The 19,470-nt window shown below is 38.7% G+C and overlaps 1 protein-coding gene across 2 annotated transcripts in view; it reads left to right on the plus strand.

The window, feature by feature from the left end:
- The window catches only part of rgs7a (regulator of G protein signaling 7a), a 60,845-nt gene that overhangs the window by 21,439 nt on the left and 19,936 nt on the right, over positions 1-19,470 (plus strand). For both annotated transcript variants that reach the window (XM_059359420.1, XM_059359419.1), the window contains exons 3-4: positions 12,927-13,023; positions 17,308-17,358. In XM_059359420.1, coding sequence (XP_059215403.1) covers positions 12,927-13,023; positions 17,308-17,358 — 148 coding nt within the window. The remainder of the gene's footprint in view (positions 1-12,926; positions 13,024-17,307; positions 17,359-19,470) is intronic.

Raw genomic sequence — 19,470 nt, forward strand, 5'->3', positions numbered from 1 at the left:
AAAAGGTTTTTCACATCCAGTTCCTGAGCGACCTATGATGGTAGAAATGAAAAGTTAATATTTAACGATGAAAAAGTCATCACATAGAGCTTTAATTTGCACTGAACTTAACACTGTATCCTCTGGGATTTGTATGATACTCTAAAATGTGCTGTGGTTGCATAAAGCATGAGATGGCAGAAAACTACTGGTTGGCAAATCTGGAAAAAAAAAAAGTGCATTAACTGCAGCAATGTCAAGCGAGGATAAATGCCGGTGTTTTTCTTTCTTTCAGGGAGCAGGCAAAGCTGGCTGACTACCTCTCATCCATGATTCAATGCTTGTCTCTTTCTGTCTAGTAGGGGGTTGTCCCTTGGGGAGGGAGATGTTGAGGAGTCAGGGGAAATATTGAACATCCTTCTGCAGCCATACGCCAGGGACAATGATTCTCTGGGGAGGTGAGGAGGAAAGGAGGCTGGGTGTTCTAAAAAGCTGTAGGAGTTGATGAAAATCTTGTGAAGAAGGGATGCAAGTATCTGTTGGCAACCATCTGGAAAGCTTTCTAATGAAATAGTGAAAATACCATCTGTCCATCAAACCAAATGACAATACTGCAACTGCTGCTTCTGCTGTTGTGCACAGGAATGCTTCACCAGTGCGTTCTGATTATTAGACTTTTTATTAGAAAGGAAATGATGAGGAAGATTATGCGCTACAAACCACATAGTTTATTCTGAAAGGCTTTTAATGATGCTGGGGGAGTAAAGGGAGATGGGTTATTACACAGAAGAATACCTAGATTACTTTCTGTTTCCTAGAGAGATACATTTGAGAAATGAAAAGAATAGCCGAGCAAATACTACTAATTATTAGACTGTCAAACTTTTTGCTCTCCTCAATGTGGAAGAATTAGCTCGTGACAGACATCAAAAAGGCTGTTTTTCTTCTTTTATTCTGACATCAACACAAATCTACACCTGGTTAGACGAAGGCACCACTCACAGGAATGCGATTGTTCTTTGCTTCTGATTTCCTACCTTGAAATATATACGACTATCCACTGGATTTAGTAAAATTTAGAGGCAAAAAAATGCATCATGTAGCTGCGGAATCTAGCTCACTTTATATCTTGTAACATGTTTAAATATTTGTTTATGAGATTATGTTGTTTGGAAATTGTAAAATAAGCACCCAGGTACCAGTGAAGATAGATGGTGTTGATAAAGAAAGCGTTTATGAAAATAATAGTCCAGGTGTGATAGTTAATCACAAAATGTGCTGGAAACCTAAAACAGATGAGCACATTCTTAATCACAAAGCACTGTACATTGTTTATTGTTCACTTGTACTGTCATATCTAAATTACTGTGTGGAGGCATGGACTTGCACTTACAAAAGCACTTCCATTATGTATAAAAAGGGCCATAAATGAGATAAAGTTTATGAATTATTTGATGAGTAGCAGAGAAAGGGTAGGGAAAAATAAGTGTATCCTCCCTCCCTTCCTCCTGCTTCTGTTCAAATGTGTAAGATTTATTAATAATTTGTGTTGTTTTTGAGACTGCATTCATTGAGTTTGTGTAAAGGTTTATCCTTCATTTCATTGCATTGTTTGTTTGTTTTTGCAAACAAACATGCTTATGTTCAAAATAAATAAAAACAATCAAAAAAAGTGATTAGGGAGTGACCTTTCTTATATATTGGCAGTCATTTCTGGTGATATCCATCTTGGCTTGTATCTTTTATAAAAAAAAAAAAATGGCATGAGAGATGTAGTCTAGTGTGACTTCTGCTACATCTAGATTTGATTAATTCTTTAATAATATAAAGTCTAGATTGATACTGCAGGATAAAAGTAGGAGAGCTGATTTATACTGGGACAAAAGGTGTCTGCATGCTTACAATGAGCTCATACAATGCGTGGTCTGACCACGTCTGAAGACAAAAGTGTTAACAGCTTTTTTGACCGACCACACTGGGAGGCGGGTGAAAAGCCAGCTGTCATATAGAGGGGCGAGATGCAATGAATCATACAAATTGGGATAACCATGCACACTTTCAGACACTCATTCTTTGATCGTATTCATGGTGTTGTGCTTGGTCATACCCACAAAAAGTGGCAGAAGCAATTGTGTGAAAAATGAAAGAAGAGAGCTTGAAAGAGAAGTTCAAACCCTCTCACCTCTGCACACCTGGAAATTTGCTGTGAAGTCGGTGTGCTTTTGGGTTTCAGTGACATGATACACAGTCAGATTACTGGTTTCTACTGATGTACAGGTGGCCAGAACACGTGAAGATATGCTGCAATGCGCCAACAAGGGCAGAGAAGAAGATTGAAAGCCTGTAAACATGGATGTAAACAATGCTTGATTTTTAAATTTAAAAAAAATAACTCAACTCTGCAAATGTTTTGTGAGGGAAAAAATCCCTGTTTGTTATCAACGAAGAGTACCTTTAGCAGTATGGCACAGTCCAGAATTCAGTTTTATTCATGCAGATTTTATTTAGCTTAAATGTAATGCATTATTCACATTATCCTTTCAGCTCAGAACAAAAACAACGCTGTATTTAAGCACACAGAAAACAAGACAACAACATGCTGCTTGGGTAACCTTAAGTCAATAACACCACACTGGGAATCAAAGATCGTCTTGTTTGCTGTAAACATCAGTCTTACTTTCATCCATTAGCAAATCAGACCAAATCAGATCAAGCCATTAGAAGGCTCTCAGACACACCGACACACCTCGAGGAACATTTCAAAGCTGAGGAGGCATCATGGTAGACAGCATCCATTTGCAGTCATTCAAATAAACCAAAGTCTGTGTTAAGAAAGCCATCTGTCCTGCACTGTCCATCTGAGCTTACTTATGATGATATGGCTGCAGCTGCTGTGAGCAACAGTGTTTAACAATGGCATCAGGTTTTTCTTATCACAGTCCTCCATTATGGAAATAATGGACCAAGCAGTACACCACCAACTGGTACATTATAAAACGCATTAATGATATTAGGTGTGAGGAGAGAGAAGAGGCATCGAAGAGGAATAATTATCATCTAAAAAATTCATAGATCTTTGTAGTTTGCTGGAAAGATGAAGCCACAAGCTGCAAAAGTAAGAGAAGCATGCTCAGGTTTCTTTATACGGTACCTTCTAGGATGCCATGGTATTACAAATTATGTATAATAAAGAATAAAGACGACAGAGGGAACAAAAGTTGCAGACTGAGAAAACGTCCTGAAGTGTGAAACAGTGAAGTGACATCCCAAGAAACAGATGCTCCATTTGACTGATGGCTTAATGCAGCTTGATTGTGTACACACAGACAGAAGTGTATTGATGAACGCAACTGAAAGCAAGGCTTATCAGCCACCACACTGCAGATGCTGTTAAATGGCTAATAATGGTTTGCAGAATCTGCCTCACAGCGTATAAAGATAAATCTCCATTTTGGATGGAGTAATTGCCTTCACTCCAGGCAGTGTTGATACCTGGGCATCTGTTTCTCGTGTTCTGCGATCCTGGCCTGCTGTGAAACAGACTGTCGTCCATTCTCCATCTGAGACAGTCAGCATACCTTTGTGGAGTGAAGGGTTGGATAAATAGAGAAAAGGAGACAATGGAAAAGAATAATAGGCAGCCAAAAGTATAAAAGAAGAAACTCAAGAATGAGGAAGAGAAAGTCATTTTTCAAATGGAAGAGATTATAAATCAGGATAGTTGTGTATAGTTAAAGATGAGGAGCCTAATCATCTTTTGGCTCCTTGCTCACAGGCTTACAAGGCTTTTTCAAATGACCCCTTAGGTCATTTGTACAAGCTTTTTATTATTGTTTCATAAACATTTTACATTTACTGATAGATGGCAACCTCTAGTGGCCCTAGAAATTATGACAGAAACAATGGAGGAAGTGAGGTGGTATAAAGAGCAACAAAGTCCATGTAGGAAATAGATGTGGGGTTGACTAATCATAACCAAACTGCAACTGTTTCACAACTTTTACAAAACATAAAAACAACAATAGTTACATGTAGGTACGAGATTGTAGATTCAATGGTAGAAACAAACGACCTATATGCTTGAATGGGTTGGAGGACTTGTCGGTCTTTAACTATGGAACCCTGAAGGCTTTATGTTGAACAAACTCTCCTCCCTCTGGGCTGTGAGATTGGTTGCACTGAAACAATTAGTCTATCAGTTGATGTGTCCATCGACAGGAAATTAACTGCCCACCATTTCGATGATTGATTAATAATTTTAGTCATATTAAGCAGAAATAACAGAAAGTAATTGGGAGATTAATCAATAATGATAATAACTGTTAACAGTCGGAGCCCTAGTGATAAGCAGGCAACAGTTTATTTTGGAATTATTAACACAACCCTGGAGAGACAGAAACAGATCCAACTTCTCCCTCTTCGCTCATACAGCAGGTAGAACCTAAAATTATCTGAGGGCAAAGACATGAGTGGGCAACTTAAATATCACACATCAGAAATAATATTATTATTGTCCTAAGTGATAATGAAATAACAAATACTGGAGCGATAATAATAAAACTCTGCTGCAGACCAAAATAATATTGTGGAATTATACCAACAACAACATGGCTGTAATGTACCACATAAAGGATACAATACAGAATAGATAAAACAGAATATATTTAAGTATGAAAAAAATTAAGGTTAAGCATATGTGACGGGAAAAAAGGAAACAAAGAAGCCACACCTTTTTTTTTCTTATCCCCCGTCAATCTTTCCCTTTCTGTCCATCCTGTACACCATGTGTCCCCCTCGTGCTGCCCCCACAACCTCCTTCTTCCTTTCTCTCTTATGAATGAGCGATGGCGAGCTGCCAAAGATGTCCTTGTGATAGTGGTCACAGACGGTGTTGCTGTGGTAACTCGGAGACTTAGGATTCATGGCATCTATTCAACAACCTTGTCAGCATGAGCTCAATAACTTCCCCCACCTTTCTGCAGGGTAATTTTGTTTTAAATGCCCAAGTGGTGCAGTGCTGCACAGGTGCATGCTGAAGTGTCTGACCAACTTTGTATGGACAACAATTTGTATTGTAAAACAATGTCATAATGTTTTGTCCATGTTAGTCGAGCTAATATGTTTTTTGTTTACTTTGACACTTCCCAGTCATGCACAGAACTGCAGTTGTTTGTTGTGTGGGTGTAATGTAACAGCACATGCAGTATTTTGCTTGTGTATTTGACAGGCAAAGTATTTATTGTGACACTAAAACTAGTGTCACAATATCTAATTGGTTGGTTGTAGTTGGATGATGTCAAGGCGTGGGGGTTGGATTTTAAGTTAATTATCTGCAGTGAATTCTTCAACTGAAGATTGAAAAACTCTTTTATATGTTGGGTATAAAAATGTTTGCATTTATGACACGTGTTCATTAAGGATTCAAAATATGTTCATATACATGAATCGGTATACTTTGATATCATATAGGTTTCTTCTCACTGCAAAATACCTAATGTTATACAGTATTAAAATAATTGTCTAGATGCATTGTGATAATATGGTTCAATATTGATCGTTATTATGTCCTAAATATCATTTGTAGCCAGTAGGCGATGGAGGGGGGAGGCCATCGACCGTGTTGACCAAAATACTTCACCCTTGTTATTGCCATCCCCCTCTCCATCCCCTAGTAGCAGCGAGAGAGAGAGAGAGAGAGAGAGAGAGAGAGAGAGAGAGAGAGAGAGAGAGAGAGTGCAGGGGCAGATAGGTTATTTTATTGAATATGTTAGTCTAGACTGCCTGACTCATTGAACCTTTGTCTGACTGAAGTTTGTGGAAGTTAGAATTTTTGGCCCTGAAATATCAGTAGCCTAACTCTGCTGGGTATTGAAAAATCTATGATGCTTTCCATGGTGCTGAAATACTATAGCAGGTGGATTTGTAATCATGACTGTATCTCTGAGTCTTCCCGACTGTCAGTTTTGTCTAAGTAGCAACCTCTGGGGCTAAAAAAATTAAGCCCAAACTGCAGTTCTTCATGAGGCCACTTGGGGCTGGCTCGAAAAGTGAGTCAACCCCACAAACCCCATGTTTAAATGGCCAACTTTTACAAATAAACATGTTTTCCTGGTATGGTTTTGGTTTCATTGTTTAATTATATTAAGGCTTAAAGTTATGCATAATTAAGGGCACGGCCACTTTGAGTGACAGGTGGCTGACCTCACAGGTGGCTCTCCACTGCATTCAGCCTGCCTCAGCTCATTCCTGCTCCACCTCTTTGCCCCTTTTATGGATTAGCAGGGAGTCCAGCACTGCTGGAATGGCCACAAAAAACTGACCTTCACAGTGAATTTTTGGGAACCTATGGGTGAAGGCCAGGTGATACGTATATACTTTTATACAGTCTATGTTTTCTTCTTGGATCTATAATATTTAATTTAATGTGCATAATCCCTATGAAATTGTGCAACCTTTCAGAGAACCAAGTTGTTTTCATTATGAAGGGTTGTTAAAATGTTATACTTCAGCAGTTCTAATGATTGATTTGTCTGACACTCTGCACTGATATGTTTAATATATAAGATTTATTTCACTCTAATAATTAAAATTGATTTTAGCAACTTTTAATGACCTCACATTACTGAAGATGCTTTGTTATTGCTGAGTCTTATCTGATTGATTAAAAAAAGGTTTGTGGTGACTATAAAAGCTCCATTATGCCGGGGCAAAGTGCTCTTGTCTAACAAAGGCCATTATAGTGTGAATGCCTTTGGTCAGCATATCTCCTGTGTGTTTGGTGGTAAATGAGCATTTGACCTCTGCATTCCTGAGTTCACTTCACTTGTTAGTGTTTGTTTATTGTCTCTCCACAAATACAGTGTGTGTGAGAGAGAGAGAGAGAGAGAGAGAGAGACAGACAGACAGACAGACAGAAAGAAATAAAAACACCGGTCTGTCTTCAGAGAATTAGAGCTTATATAAGAAGTGATGATCTAATTAAAGCTGTTTGAAAAAAGGTGTTTGAGATCATCAAGTGTTGAGATTCCTCCTCCTCCTCAGATAAATCTAGGTCACCACTGAAGAGGAACAGCACCAGTTGAATTTGTCATCATGGTATACAAATATAGCAGGAAAAGGCTACACAAGCAGGGAACTTAATAATAAGTAACCATACAAAAACTGCCCCGGATGTCTGAGATCTTTAGCAGTATGCTTTGCCTGTATTGCGTCTTATACCCCAAAGTATGGCATGAAGAATATTGTGTTTTTGGATTTGCTCCATATGCAAATGCATTCCCCTGTCTGACATCAGAAGAGATGTGTGACTCGTTTGTGGTAACACAGCACTTATTGTGTTTCAATGCAGCTGCAGTGTAAACCGCTGGCTGCTTTTGTTATCACAGTATTGATCCTATTAGAAGTTATCGCCTTCAAATCTGTTATGCATGTCGTATTTTTAAACCGCTGCTGGTTTTTGAGGGCAAACAAAATGTGAAATATTATCTCTCAGCCTTCACCACAGGTTCTGCCTCATTCATGGAGCCAAGCAGTGTGGTTCAGAAGGAAATGAGATCAAGCAACTGCAAAGAGTGTTTTATCTAGTCGAGCTGTCATGGTATATAGCCACAGGTTCTATTCAGGCTGCTCTCACACCGCCTTAGGCAGCCAGACTTGAGCTGGGTGGGTTGCTCACCTATTTTGAAGCTGCGATTTTAAAATATAATAATCCCCACCTTCTGGGTTCATATGCTTTCATAATATGTGTCCTTGTGTGTATGTGTATCTTTGAATTCTGTCAGACTATATATGACTGTCGTGTCATGATTGGAATATTTGCGCTGTGTGTGTGTTTGAGAGAGGACGCATGTGTTCCTCTGTGATATGCGAGTGCAATATTTGTGATGCAGAGTTGGAAGGAATTTCTGTTCTCCTCATGTAGACACACTTGTCCTCAGATAACACTGTCAAGGTAATACCATTCTCCCCAGAATGTCTGATGCAGTAACACTCGCTCATCGCAGCGCAGGCAAACCAAACCAAGAGAGAGAGGAAGAAGCGAGAGGGGGAGGAGAAGAAGAAGAAAAGGAGAGCTTTTAATTTCCTCAGCAGCACAGTCAGTGAGGTTTTTACATCTGCACAGACAGACAGACAGAAGCGGGAATGAACTCGAGATGAGTTTCAAATTGAATGACGGGACAGACAGCATTTGATAGAGCGTACTAAGTGGGGCCCGAATGTAGATTTATTTTACAAACTGGAGATAAGCTCATGTTACGGTTTTCTTTATTAGAAATGTATCTTTATGGCTCCCTCACTCTCTAATAAACACTTATCTTTCTCAAGGGGTTTAAATCGCAGGCAGGTAATGATGATCTAATTAAAGCTGTTTGAAAAATTAGTTTGAGCTCATCAAGTAGGGAGGAATTTTTCCCGTCACTGAAATCTAGGTCAACACCAGAAACAGATAGCATCATTTGTTAAGGAAGAATACAATATAATGCAACCTGTAGGTTATGCAGCACAATCAACAAATTAATGCTCTTTTTGTAGCAGCCCACTTCAAATGTCAAGGTCATAGTAGTTTGCAGCATGGATCTTCTATTCACACAAAGGTGCCTGTTGCCACTCAACCCATACACAAACCACAGTCATTCAACCCAACGTTACTAAAAGCTCTCAAAAATCATTCTTGGAAATATCTACAAATAATATTATTTTTTTCTGCACGTGGTGCACCCTTTAAAACACAGATCCCCGTAGATCCCACAGTTTACTTAACATGTCAATCAGATCAATTTTTTTTAGCCTTCTTTCTTTCTTTCTTTCTTTCTTTCTTTCTTTCTTTCTTTCTTTCTTTCTTGCCAAGTTAACTGATAAAGGTCACCTCCAAAATTAGCTATCTTTGGACAGAATAAAAATGCTGAAATTTCCTCCCAAAGAAAACCTTGCACCTTTCTGATGTGCTCAAGATAGAACCTTTCTAATAAATGATCCTTTTATCAGCTCACTTTTCTTAGAAACAGCCCATCAAATAAGGGACTTATAGTGCACTTAACAAGGGCTAAAAAGAAATCTAACCGGCCAGCATTGATTTACAAATGTTTTTTTGCTCTAAATGGTTGCTTTAGAACATTCTGATTGCACCCAGAGTGCCCTCAGTGATAGTCTTTGAAGTGCTTGGAGCCGTGTGCTGAAGCTCAGTATGTGCTTATATCCGGAGCTTTTGTTAGTCACTTCATATGTACTGAGTCCTGTGCCATCATTATTCAATGATTCACACTGTGCAGCCAAAACACTCACTCTTATCTGTTAAGAGGCTGCAGAGACGCAGGCAGACAGCTCTGGGTGGGTGGATGGGTGGGGGACGGAGAGAGAACGAGAGACTCTTGCTCTCTCTCCCTCTCTCTAGAGGGAAACGACTTTCCTCTCTTCCTCACAACATGAAGCCAGAGAGCATCCCGACTTCAAGAGCTTTAGATCCTGAATATTCACGCTGGTGGCATTTTACCATGTGTAGGCGGTGAGGGTTTGCAGAGATAGGAGAGAGTGTGTGAAGTATTGATCACTGGTGCTTGTTGTCCTTGTGTGCTCTGTGTCTCACAGTGCCAGCTAACTCTCAGAGTAAGACAGTGAGACATAGATACAGGGGGAAGGTTGGCGTTATAAGGCGCACTTATTCAACAGGGGATGAGCTCAACACAATTAGGATTAATTTAGAGAAATATATTAAAAACAGCAAAGGAAATGATGCATGCGACACATAAAAGGAGGCCGCATGAGTACTATTAATTTTTGTTTTAGGTGCTAGCCTGAATTATATAATGATGCATTCATACAAGTGTGATTTTAGCACAGTTCCTATTGATATTATTATCTCTAACTTCAACTAGCGTTGGTGAGAAACAACAAAGGAATATCTCACCCTCTGATCCTTAATCTGTTAGATGTCAAAATTTCAACAGCTTCCACTGTGTTGTGATCAAATACTGTAAGTCTGTTTGAGATTCCCCCCTTTTTCCTGCCTTGTCTCCCATTAATTCAGTCCCTTCTTACATTTCCCAGAATGATCAATAACAAAGTGTTGGATGTCTAGGATTGCAGAAGTGCCCCTTATCAAAAACAAAACCCATCTTTTTGGCTGCAGTGCATTGTGGTCTATTAAGCTGGTGAAGACGTTGGTGCGACAGTGGTATTAATAAGGAACAAATCAGTTATGTGTGGGAATAAGAAAATAAATCACCAATAAACAACTACATGGAAGCAGAAATCAAAAGAGGGTAGCCAGAAGCAGTTAGGATTGATTTTTCCACAGAGGTCTTGATATTAATGTAAGAAATTTGGGTTGTTTTCAGAACTCTATTTCATATTTATATATTATTTCATAGTGGCATTGGCACCCACCTGATTCACATTAGTGAACCTCCAAGGAAACTTTTTGTAGAGGCAGATCTACTGACCTCCTCATGCAGTACATCTGAGGGAAAAGGACATCAACAAAAGACTGAAATAATCTGAAAATGCATTTTTTTCCCTCTCTTTTTATTGCTCCCTCTCTCATTCTTGCCAGGCCTTCAAGTGTCCTCCAGCAGCTCTTTAGTTACAGTATTTGCCTGTGCTCGATCATTGTCAATTAGGCTCCAATCCCTAACTGGGATGATTTTCAGCTCCAGGGTATTTGAATAGCTACAAGCTTTCATTATAACACAATGCTACAGTACTAGCTCATGAACTGCCAAGTAGTGACAGATTTACATATCAAAACAAGCTTTTTCTTAATCTGAAGAAGAAATTCACTTTCACCCACACACAACCTTCATTTGTACGGAATAGAACAAACTGTTACCTTTCCCAGATGAGCTCCACTGATGAGTCCTGTGTCATACGAAGATGGAGAGGAAACAAATATGAGGGGGATGATCCATGAAGTCAGACCTGTGAGAAGAACATAACACATCAGTGAAATGAACAGTCACAACATACAGACACAACACACTCAGTTACCACTGGTTATATGTTATATATAATCACATACAAATACATTTTAAATCAAAAAGACCATTTAAACACAGCTACAGGTATATACTTCATAATAGAACAGGTACATTGAACAAACTACTCCTACTCATACTAAAAGGGCTTGGTATAGAACTTCTATATTTTTAGGTTGCTTTCACATATAAAGTCTGGTGGACATCAGCGGTGATGTTGCAATGTTTTTCCTTTGGTTTGGTTTGCTTCCACACTGTGCTTTATCAAGCGCACCAGGCATTGTAAACAAATGTCAAACTATTGACGATGTCCTTCATCTATTGGACTGAATATATGATCGAAAGAGCTGACACTTTTTTGAAGCAAGACGCAGACTTTAATGTTTTTTTTAATTTTTTTGCAGCATTATTCCGCTGTGCGATTGAATCCATTAGCCACCTTTCAGTCACTACAGAATTGAAGACTTTGTTGTTTTTGTGTGTAGCCACAAGCAACTGTATTCTGTGACTGTCTGACCATATTTAAATAAGGGCCTTTACTTCATCATTAGACCACGTCTGTCCAATACGCCTGGTGTTGATTCTCAAATTTCCTCCCAAATTCAACCCAGAATGTGATGTGTCTTTGGTTTGGACCTACAGCGAACTGAATTCTGGTATATATGGAATCGAACTGAGACCCATATTTTAGTAGACAAGAGTTCGGTACCAGAGTTCGTTGGAGCGTTCACAGCAGCAAAAAACCAAATGGATTATCTGACAAAACGCACCAGAGTTAATTTCAAGCAGACCAAACAGCTCAGGTGTAAAAGCACTCTTATGCACCGACCGTATAGCTTCAATACCATTGAGTATCAAAAAACACCTAAGAAGAGCATGCTTGTACCAAGAAGCACACATTTTTGCTTGTCTTCACTGTGAGGTTGACAGATTAAACATTATTTAATGAAAGAAACATTTGATTGATTTAAAAGATTAAAATAATCACACTTTAATTAATTAAACCTGAGACATTATGCCTATGAATGCCTTTTTTTTTCAGCATAATCTTTTACTAATAAATTTTACCATCATATGCTTGTGGTATTTGTCTGTAATAGAAAAAAAAAAAGAAAAGAAAAGACAAGCCTTGACAGAACTGAAAAACTGGAAATTGACCATCCCCAATGAATACCTCTTAGTACAGAAAATCCTTTACAGGTGGAGGGATTTGAAGCAACACATTTTGTAAATGTGTGCCTGTTTGTGTAGCACATATTAGTGTGTTGCCAGGCTGTTGAATTCTGTGTACACATTTTCCATGTGTGTATTTTTACACCGAGGGGGGAGTTAGGCCTCCGATCTGCCTGACGTATCGGGGCCAGGCTCTACTCTCTGCTTTGCTCCCTTCTGTGTGTTCTTGGTAACGTGGCTGCCTTGTGTTGCCCTGCCAGGCCCTAGAGACAACTCCCAGTACATTTCTGTCTCAGTGGCGTGTGCGAGTGTTTTTTTTAAATGTGTGTCTATTCGTCCATGCATGTCATTCCTCGGTACAGTCACTGCTGAACACAAAACATTTGTGCCTGAAATTAATGATTTTTTCTGCTCTGCAAAGTCTGGAAGTGTAGCTTTTTCAGGACACAAATATACTGCAATAGATCTTTACAAAATAATGTCTTTGCCAGACTTCTAAAATGTAATGGTTGTTGCAGAATTCAATAAGTGCAGCTAACTGGAGGTTTTATGTGCACACATGACACAAATCAAAGAGATTTGTCAATAGAGAAGCAGAAATCTGACGGCAGTGACTGTTAGTCACCAACTTCCTCATCTCACTCTCTGTCCCATGGAGACATGGTTGATCCACACAGGAACCTGTTATTATATGTTTACCTTTTTCTGTCTTGCTCACACACAACCTACACTTACTAGTGCAAGTTGATCAAACTCTCTCTTTCTTCTCCTCTCCCCCTCCCCCACTGTCTCTGTGTTGTCCAGATGGAGGAAGTAATAGCACGCATGCAGGATGAGAAAAATGGCATCCCCATCCGAACAGTGAAAAGTTTTCTAACCAAGATCCCCAGTGTTTTTTCAGGTAAGGCTTTTATCTCTCTGCTGTGTTCTGTTGTGCTCCTCTCCTCTTCCTCTTCTCCACTTGGCTCCCACCCACAAAGTACCCGACTAGTACTCTGTTCTGGCCAAACAAAACACTGAAAGTATTTAGAGAGTTGTCCGTTTTGCATTTCACACCAGCAGTGCCAGAATGTCAAGAGGATCATATTGGATTTTCGAACTGAGCAACCTAATAGATAAGAATCCGTGCTGGAGTGATACTCCATAAGAGATTATTCAAGTTAAACACAGCATTCAAAAGCTAAGAGGAGTGAGGTCATCCTCGCTTTCATGTATTATTTACTGTAATATAGACTTACAGTTTTAAACCTATAGTATAAAAAAATAAAAGTGTATATAGCTTTGATGGTATACATTCTGAATAAAATATTAAGGATATATAAATGTCTGGTGCATTACATTTCCCCTCCACTCAAAAATGTGATTTTCTTATGTTTATGTCCCCTGAAATGTCTAACTTTGACTATACTGACTCGTGTCTGTGGAAAGGTTGTCACCAGAGAGGTGTTTTCCACATTCCTCTACTGAAGGGAGTTGATGTGTGCACTTCCCTAAAATCTGAGATTCAAACATATGCTGGGCAAGCTAGATTAGGTAGGTCACAACTTCAAAAGCCAATCGCTGTCCAACATGCAAAAGCTGGAGGAAAAAAGTCCTCCAGCACAGCGAGTGGACATTGTAGCAAATATGATTCTATGTTTTACCACCACAAGCTGCAGTCGCAAGCTAACACGGTAATTTTTTGGTGCACAACAGAAACGTCATCCGAGTCCGGGTTTGACAGAGGCTCAAACATGTATCTGAATCTGCCAGATGTTTCCTCTAACAGAGAAAATACACTAGACGTCAAAACTACCGCTGCAGGCTGCAGATTGCTAGTGGCCAGCTAGCACTGCTCTTTCTTCACTAGTCAATGAAGCGCAAGTAGTGGTGGTGGAATGGGTGCCAGTTCAGGATTTCTCAATCAGAGAGAACATGTGCTTCCAGCCCCTTCTTAACATTGTGTTAAGCAAAATCTTACTAAATATTATAAAACGTGTCCGGAGGAGGAATTTAATAATCCAGTATTGTAATTCTAAGATTTTCCTTCAAGTGCTTGTTTCTGAAAATCATGCAAAGATGTTGCATGTTTTTGTCTCACCAACAATGCTAGAACCACCACCAGTCACCATCACTGCTAACTAAGGTTTGTTTTGTCACAACCAGTGACAAGTCCAGGCCATTTTTTGACACGTGTGGCTAAGATGAGGGTTGAAGGTTGGCAGTGAGCACCAACATATAGACACAGACACAGATAAATTTAAATAGCTAACTTTAGCTTCGGTGACGTTAGTGAAAGAATGACAAATGCTTTGGGCATATAAAAGGGCAGCTGATGCACAGTTCTTTTTTTGTTGTTTGATTCCTTTTTCATGCCAAGTCTGCTACACTGTGTTTTGTTTGCTCTGGGCTATATTGATTAATGATTTTACAAACAACTTCAGCTCAGATCCATCTCTGTTCCATCTTTCTGTCATTATACAATCAATACAGCTATAGCAAACGCCTACACTGGCTATGTCTATGGGAACACGACAGAGCATCGCAACAGATGGCTGAATTATAGCTCTGTTTTGCACCTACCCTATATACAGTAATATCTAACTACAGTTATACTTACACTTCATCCTGATGACTAAAGCTATCGCATAATCACACACATTATAATATATTTCTGTCAAAATACCTGCAATTCCTGTTAGGATTGCATCATTGTGGAGTGTAATTTTCAGACTCCATGCTGGCTCCACCAGAACACTAGTCCCCTGTTAGTTTCTGGGGCTGCAACAAAGACACGGTCCCTGTGTAGCTTCCCCTCTGTAAACACTGCCACTCCAGTCGTGCTCATTGGAGCACTTGGCCAAGCTCTAAGCAAAACAGTTGGGGATGTAACCTAGGTTGCTGCACTGTGTTTTTTCCTCTGCACCGCTTTCTGCAGCCTCGATTTCTAATAAAATACATTGATTTTTTTTTTATTCACCCTGAAATTTATTCACCTGTTACAGCAACAGCACTTACTCTCAAATGCCTGGATTGCTGACAGAGGAGGTGTATCTACATAATTCCCATACACTGTAATTTTTGCAGAATTGCTGTTACAAATGTGGCTATTTTTTTCCTTATTTTTACTGGTGAGCCGGGTTATAAATTGGATTTTTTTCATCTTACATGTCAAATGTCTTATCACACAGGTGCAAAAGAGGGATTTGTCAACCACATATTATTTAGAGTAAATACAAATGACATACTCATAATGTTAAGCCCCCCCAGATGTAGCTATATGTGTTTTCAATGAGCCTCCTTTGAGTGTGTTGTTTCAGTATGTTGTATTTTGTGCAAAATGGCCTTCATTCCTTAAATAGAACAACATAGCTTAGAAACAACTCTTGAGTTTGTTTTCAATTAATGCAAAGAAGAGGTCAGTCGTGCTACAGGTTTTTACTATTTATAGGATCTTACAACATTTTCCTTTTTTTCCTCATAATTCTTTTAATTCTTTGTTGCATACTGAACATGGCTTTATGCTACTACTATATGCTATACTTTTTTGTCTTTAACTCATATGGTTTTACTTTTTTACAACCTCTTAATATTATTGCTACTTTCCTCGATTCATCATTTCCACTTAATTTGTAAGAATAGAAGAGAAAAAGTATATTAAGTATTTCCAGCTCAGCTAGGCATGTTGCCCTTTGCTGAGTTACTTTTTGCTGCAGAAATACAATATGTGCCATTGTTGGGATCATCATTTGTTTTCTTTTCATGCTGAGAAGAGGTCAGTTATACAGATTATTACCCATGGCAGTTTATTATAACATTTCCCATATTTTCTTTATAATTGCAGCTCTCCTTTGCCATTTTTGTGTGTATAATTTTTGTAAATAATTAGTATTAATTAATAAGTATTTTCAGCTGTGCATGTTGCCCATTTCGGAGTTACTTTTTGTGACAGAAATATAATATGTGCCAACATTGGGATCATTAATTGTTGATGTTATTGCTTATCCCTCTGCTTATATTAATGTCATATTCCGATGCACACACATGCTTGCGCCTGTACACATACACGCACAGCCCAATCTATGGGCATGATATTAATCAATTCGGGGAACAGCCTTGTTAGAGGATTACCTTACACATCTCATTTAAGCTCTCTCTTAGAAAGTGGGTCAACTTTGATAGTGTGAAAATGGGGTTGTATTAATGATGTTAATCCATGGAAAATCTCATCTGGTTATGGAGGCGTCGAAATGCAAGCGGATGCAATGAAGACAAAACACAGACAGACAGAAAGATAGCTTGATGGACAGAGAGACAGCCACAGGGACTGACTGTCTCACTGCATGAATTCCCTCATGTCTCCATTTCACACCTTTTTCTGCCTTCTGTGGCTCTCTTCTCCTCAGCATACCTTCACCTGTCAGCATGACAGACAGTAATAATAGCTTAGAAAATATAAATTTAGCCAAAGTGGCAAAGTCACATGTTGTGGCGGGGTGTGAAAATGCCCAGGGGGCAGAGGAGGCTGTTATGTTTTTCTGAGATGTGAAAATGATTCAGTTGCATTCTCAGACGGGGAAGATGAATTGCAAAATGACATCCACCATATGAAAAGTTTTATGTTCAAACAAGAAAACATAATATACAAGTCATTTCTACACCTTTACTAAAATAGTACTTGGTGATTGAATCATCTGTTTTAAAAAAACATAAACACTTGCCTTGTCATTTGTTCAGTATTCTCCTCTCCTCTCAGTCTGACCTGTTCACATCTTAGTTTTTTATTTGTGACAGTTGGAAATGCTCAATATGATGCATTGACTTATTAAATGAAACAATTGCAATTGCAACGACTGTGCTGTGACTGAGTCAGACAAATTGTGTTGTTACTGTACACAATAGATGCTTCATTATGTCATTGTACCTCTCCGGTCATTTATATTAATGGACTACAGCCAAAGAGAGCTGGCTTGGAGAGGGTGTCAGAAAAGAAAATTTGGTAATGGATGGCCTATTACCCACCCACATGGTGCAAGGCGAGAGGAATTGGTATGCACTGTGATGATGAAGGGAGGTGGGTAGGGTTAAGAGTGTCATTGTTTTCCCTTTTCATTTGCATCTGCATGCAAAGAGGTGTTTCAGCACACTGTGAATATATTAGATATCATATCAGTGATTCATATGTATGTGCTTTCTCTCATTTCAGGTTCTGATATTGTACAGTGGATGATCAAGAATCTGGACATCGAAGATCAAGGTAAAGAGCTTGTTGATAATTGATATAGGGCAGAGGTTGTGTTGCAGGGGGTGTGACAGTCATGATGCATTGGTGGTGTGTGAGTTGAAAGCAAAGGTTGAAAGTGACAGGTGCATACTGATGTTTTAAAACATCAAACAAGGTAAGATAGTTGTTGATCTTTGGCCACTAATTTGGCCTCTTTAACAACACGGTCAACAGTTGGAGCTCAACGAGCCAATGTTAAATTTAAATTAGCGCATAATTAGCCAAACAATTTGAACACTTCTCGGAGTCATAATTCAGTCAAACTTGAACACACAGACATTTTTTTTTAAATTTAGCGTTACTTACACTTTCTGAGGATATCGTTGCCACCGATGTCCATTGTGAAGAAACTTTCATAAATCATAAAAAAGAAGACGCTCCTTATAGCTAACTCCAGAACTAACTTGAGAATCAACAGGTTTGTATGTTTTCTTCAGTGTCAAGACAATCCAGTGACAGTTGTGTCAACACCCATGTTTGCATTTTAAAAAGAAATGGCTAATAACCAATTCGGCATACTTTTGATGGTGCTAGTTTGCCAAAATGTAAGAAAAATATAGGCTAAAAACGGAGCTCACGTTGCGGTTCTAAACTAACAATCTAACTGACTCCATGGCAACAGTGTACTTCCTGCTTACATCCTCCAACTGATTGGCAAGATTAGCTCTTATTATTACAGGTAATGTTGCTCTAAGGACTATATTGCTGATATTGTTACAGTTGTTTATTTTGTATAATTATAAGCTTGCTGGGGATTATCACAGCAACATAACAAGAGAGAAAAAAAAGATAACAATAAAAAGGATTATTTAGATTATTAAGAGTTACTCCTACCTGCCTTTGTGGAACTTATGTGTGCCATCATTTATAATGAGTTCTGCATTTTTCTTTTAGCTGTCTTTTTATGTCCCTGGGCTACAGCAGACCCTGTGATTCTTGTTCCTCCTTTTTTCTGTCTTATATCATACTTATTTTATTCCAGAGTGATAAAGTAGAGCTAGACTAGTCCTTAGGGAGTTGTCAGATCGTTATTTTAGCCTCCCTTTGCACATAAAATGACTCCAAAGTATGCAGGTTGAACTGTGATAAATGTGAAAACTTGGTTGCTTGCTTGCATTTAAGATGGGGATAAAGAGATACAGCTAACAATTTGGATAACAATCTTTTTAAGTTGGATATTGGAGTGTTTATGTGTGTGGGTGCATCCCAGTGTTTGTTTGTTCTAGTGTGTGCCTCAGTATTGTACAGCCAGTTCATAGTTGTGATACTCAGCTGACTCATCAGCTCACTAATCCTTTGTGAGTTGTTTCATTTGTATGCAAAGATCTGCCTGTCTTATCTGTTTGTCAATTGTGGGTTTATATTTGAAAGGTTATTATGCACACACTTGTTTATGTGTATGTGTGTGATTTTAAGGGCAAAAACACAGCAGTTAGATTATGATAAAACTCTGCTTTTGTTTTGTTTTTTCTCTCTTTTGTTTTTTTCATTTTTTCATTTCTCAAGAGATTATGCTTTTTCCCAAGCCTCGGGCCTGTGAATAACAGTGATTCTGTATCACAGCACCTCTGATATTCCAAAACAAACAAACAAACAAACAAATAAAAACAGATAAACCATCAACAACAAGAAAGCTTTTCTGAGGCCTTGCAATAACACGCCATTCCTTAAAGCAAAATTTACATTTATAGTGCTACATTTTGTGCCACCTGTCTTATTGAAAATATTCTGCCATAATAATATTCTCAATCAAAATGGTCAAATGCAATTTTATCACAGTGAAGAGTCTGAAAACATGTCAACAAGCAGATGTTCTCTGTACTTTAAGACTGTTTTGTTTTTTTTGTCAGTTTTATTTTTTTCACAAACAGACACAAAACAAGCTGTCAATTGCCCTGCGGTGGTGAACAGAGTGTTGTGCGAAACTTAGTGACTTTAGCACAGAACAACTCCTGGTGGGGCTGAAAAACACAGAAAAGTGAAATGCAATTAATTTGGCTCCCAGCTCCATCGCAGCTTGTTTATTATGTAAAGGCAGATGAGCTTATATCAAAGTTGACTGGGGATTGGGATTTTTTTATTTTC

Source organism: Centropristis striata, chromosome 20, assembly GCF_030273125.1.
Source record: "Centropristis striata isolate RG_2023a ecotype Rhode Island chromosome 20, C.striata_1.0, whole genome shotgun sequence".
Classification (NCBI taxonomy): domain Eukaryota; kingdom Metazoa; phylum Chordata; class Actinopteri; order Perciformes; family Serranidae; genus Centropristis; species Centropristis striata.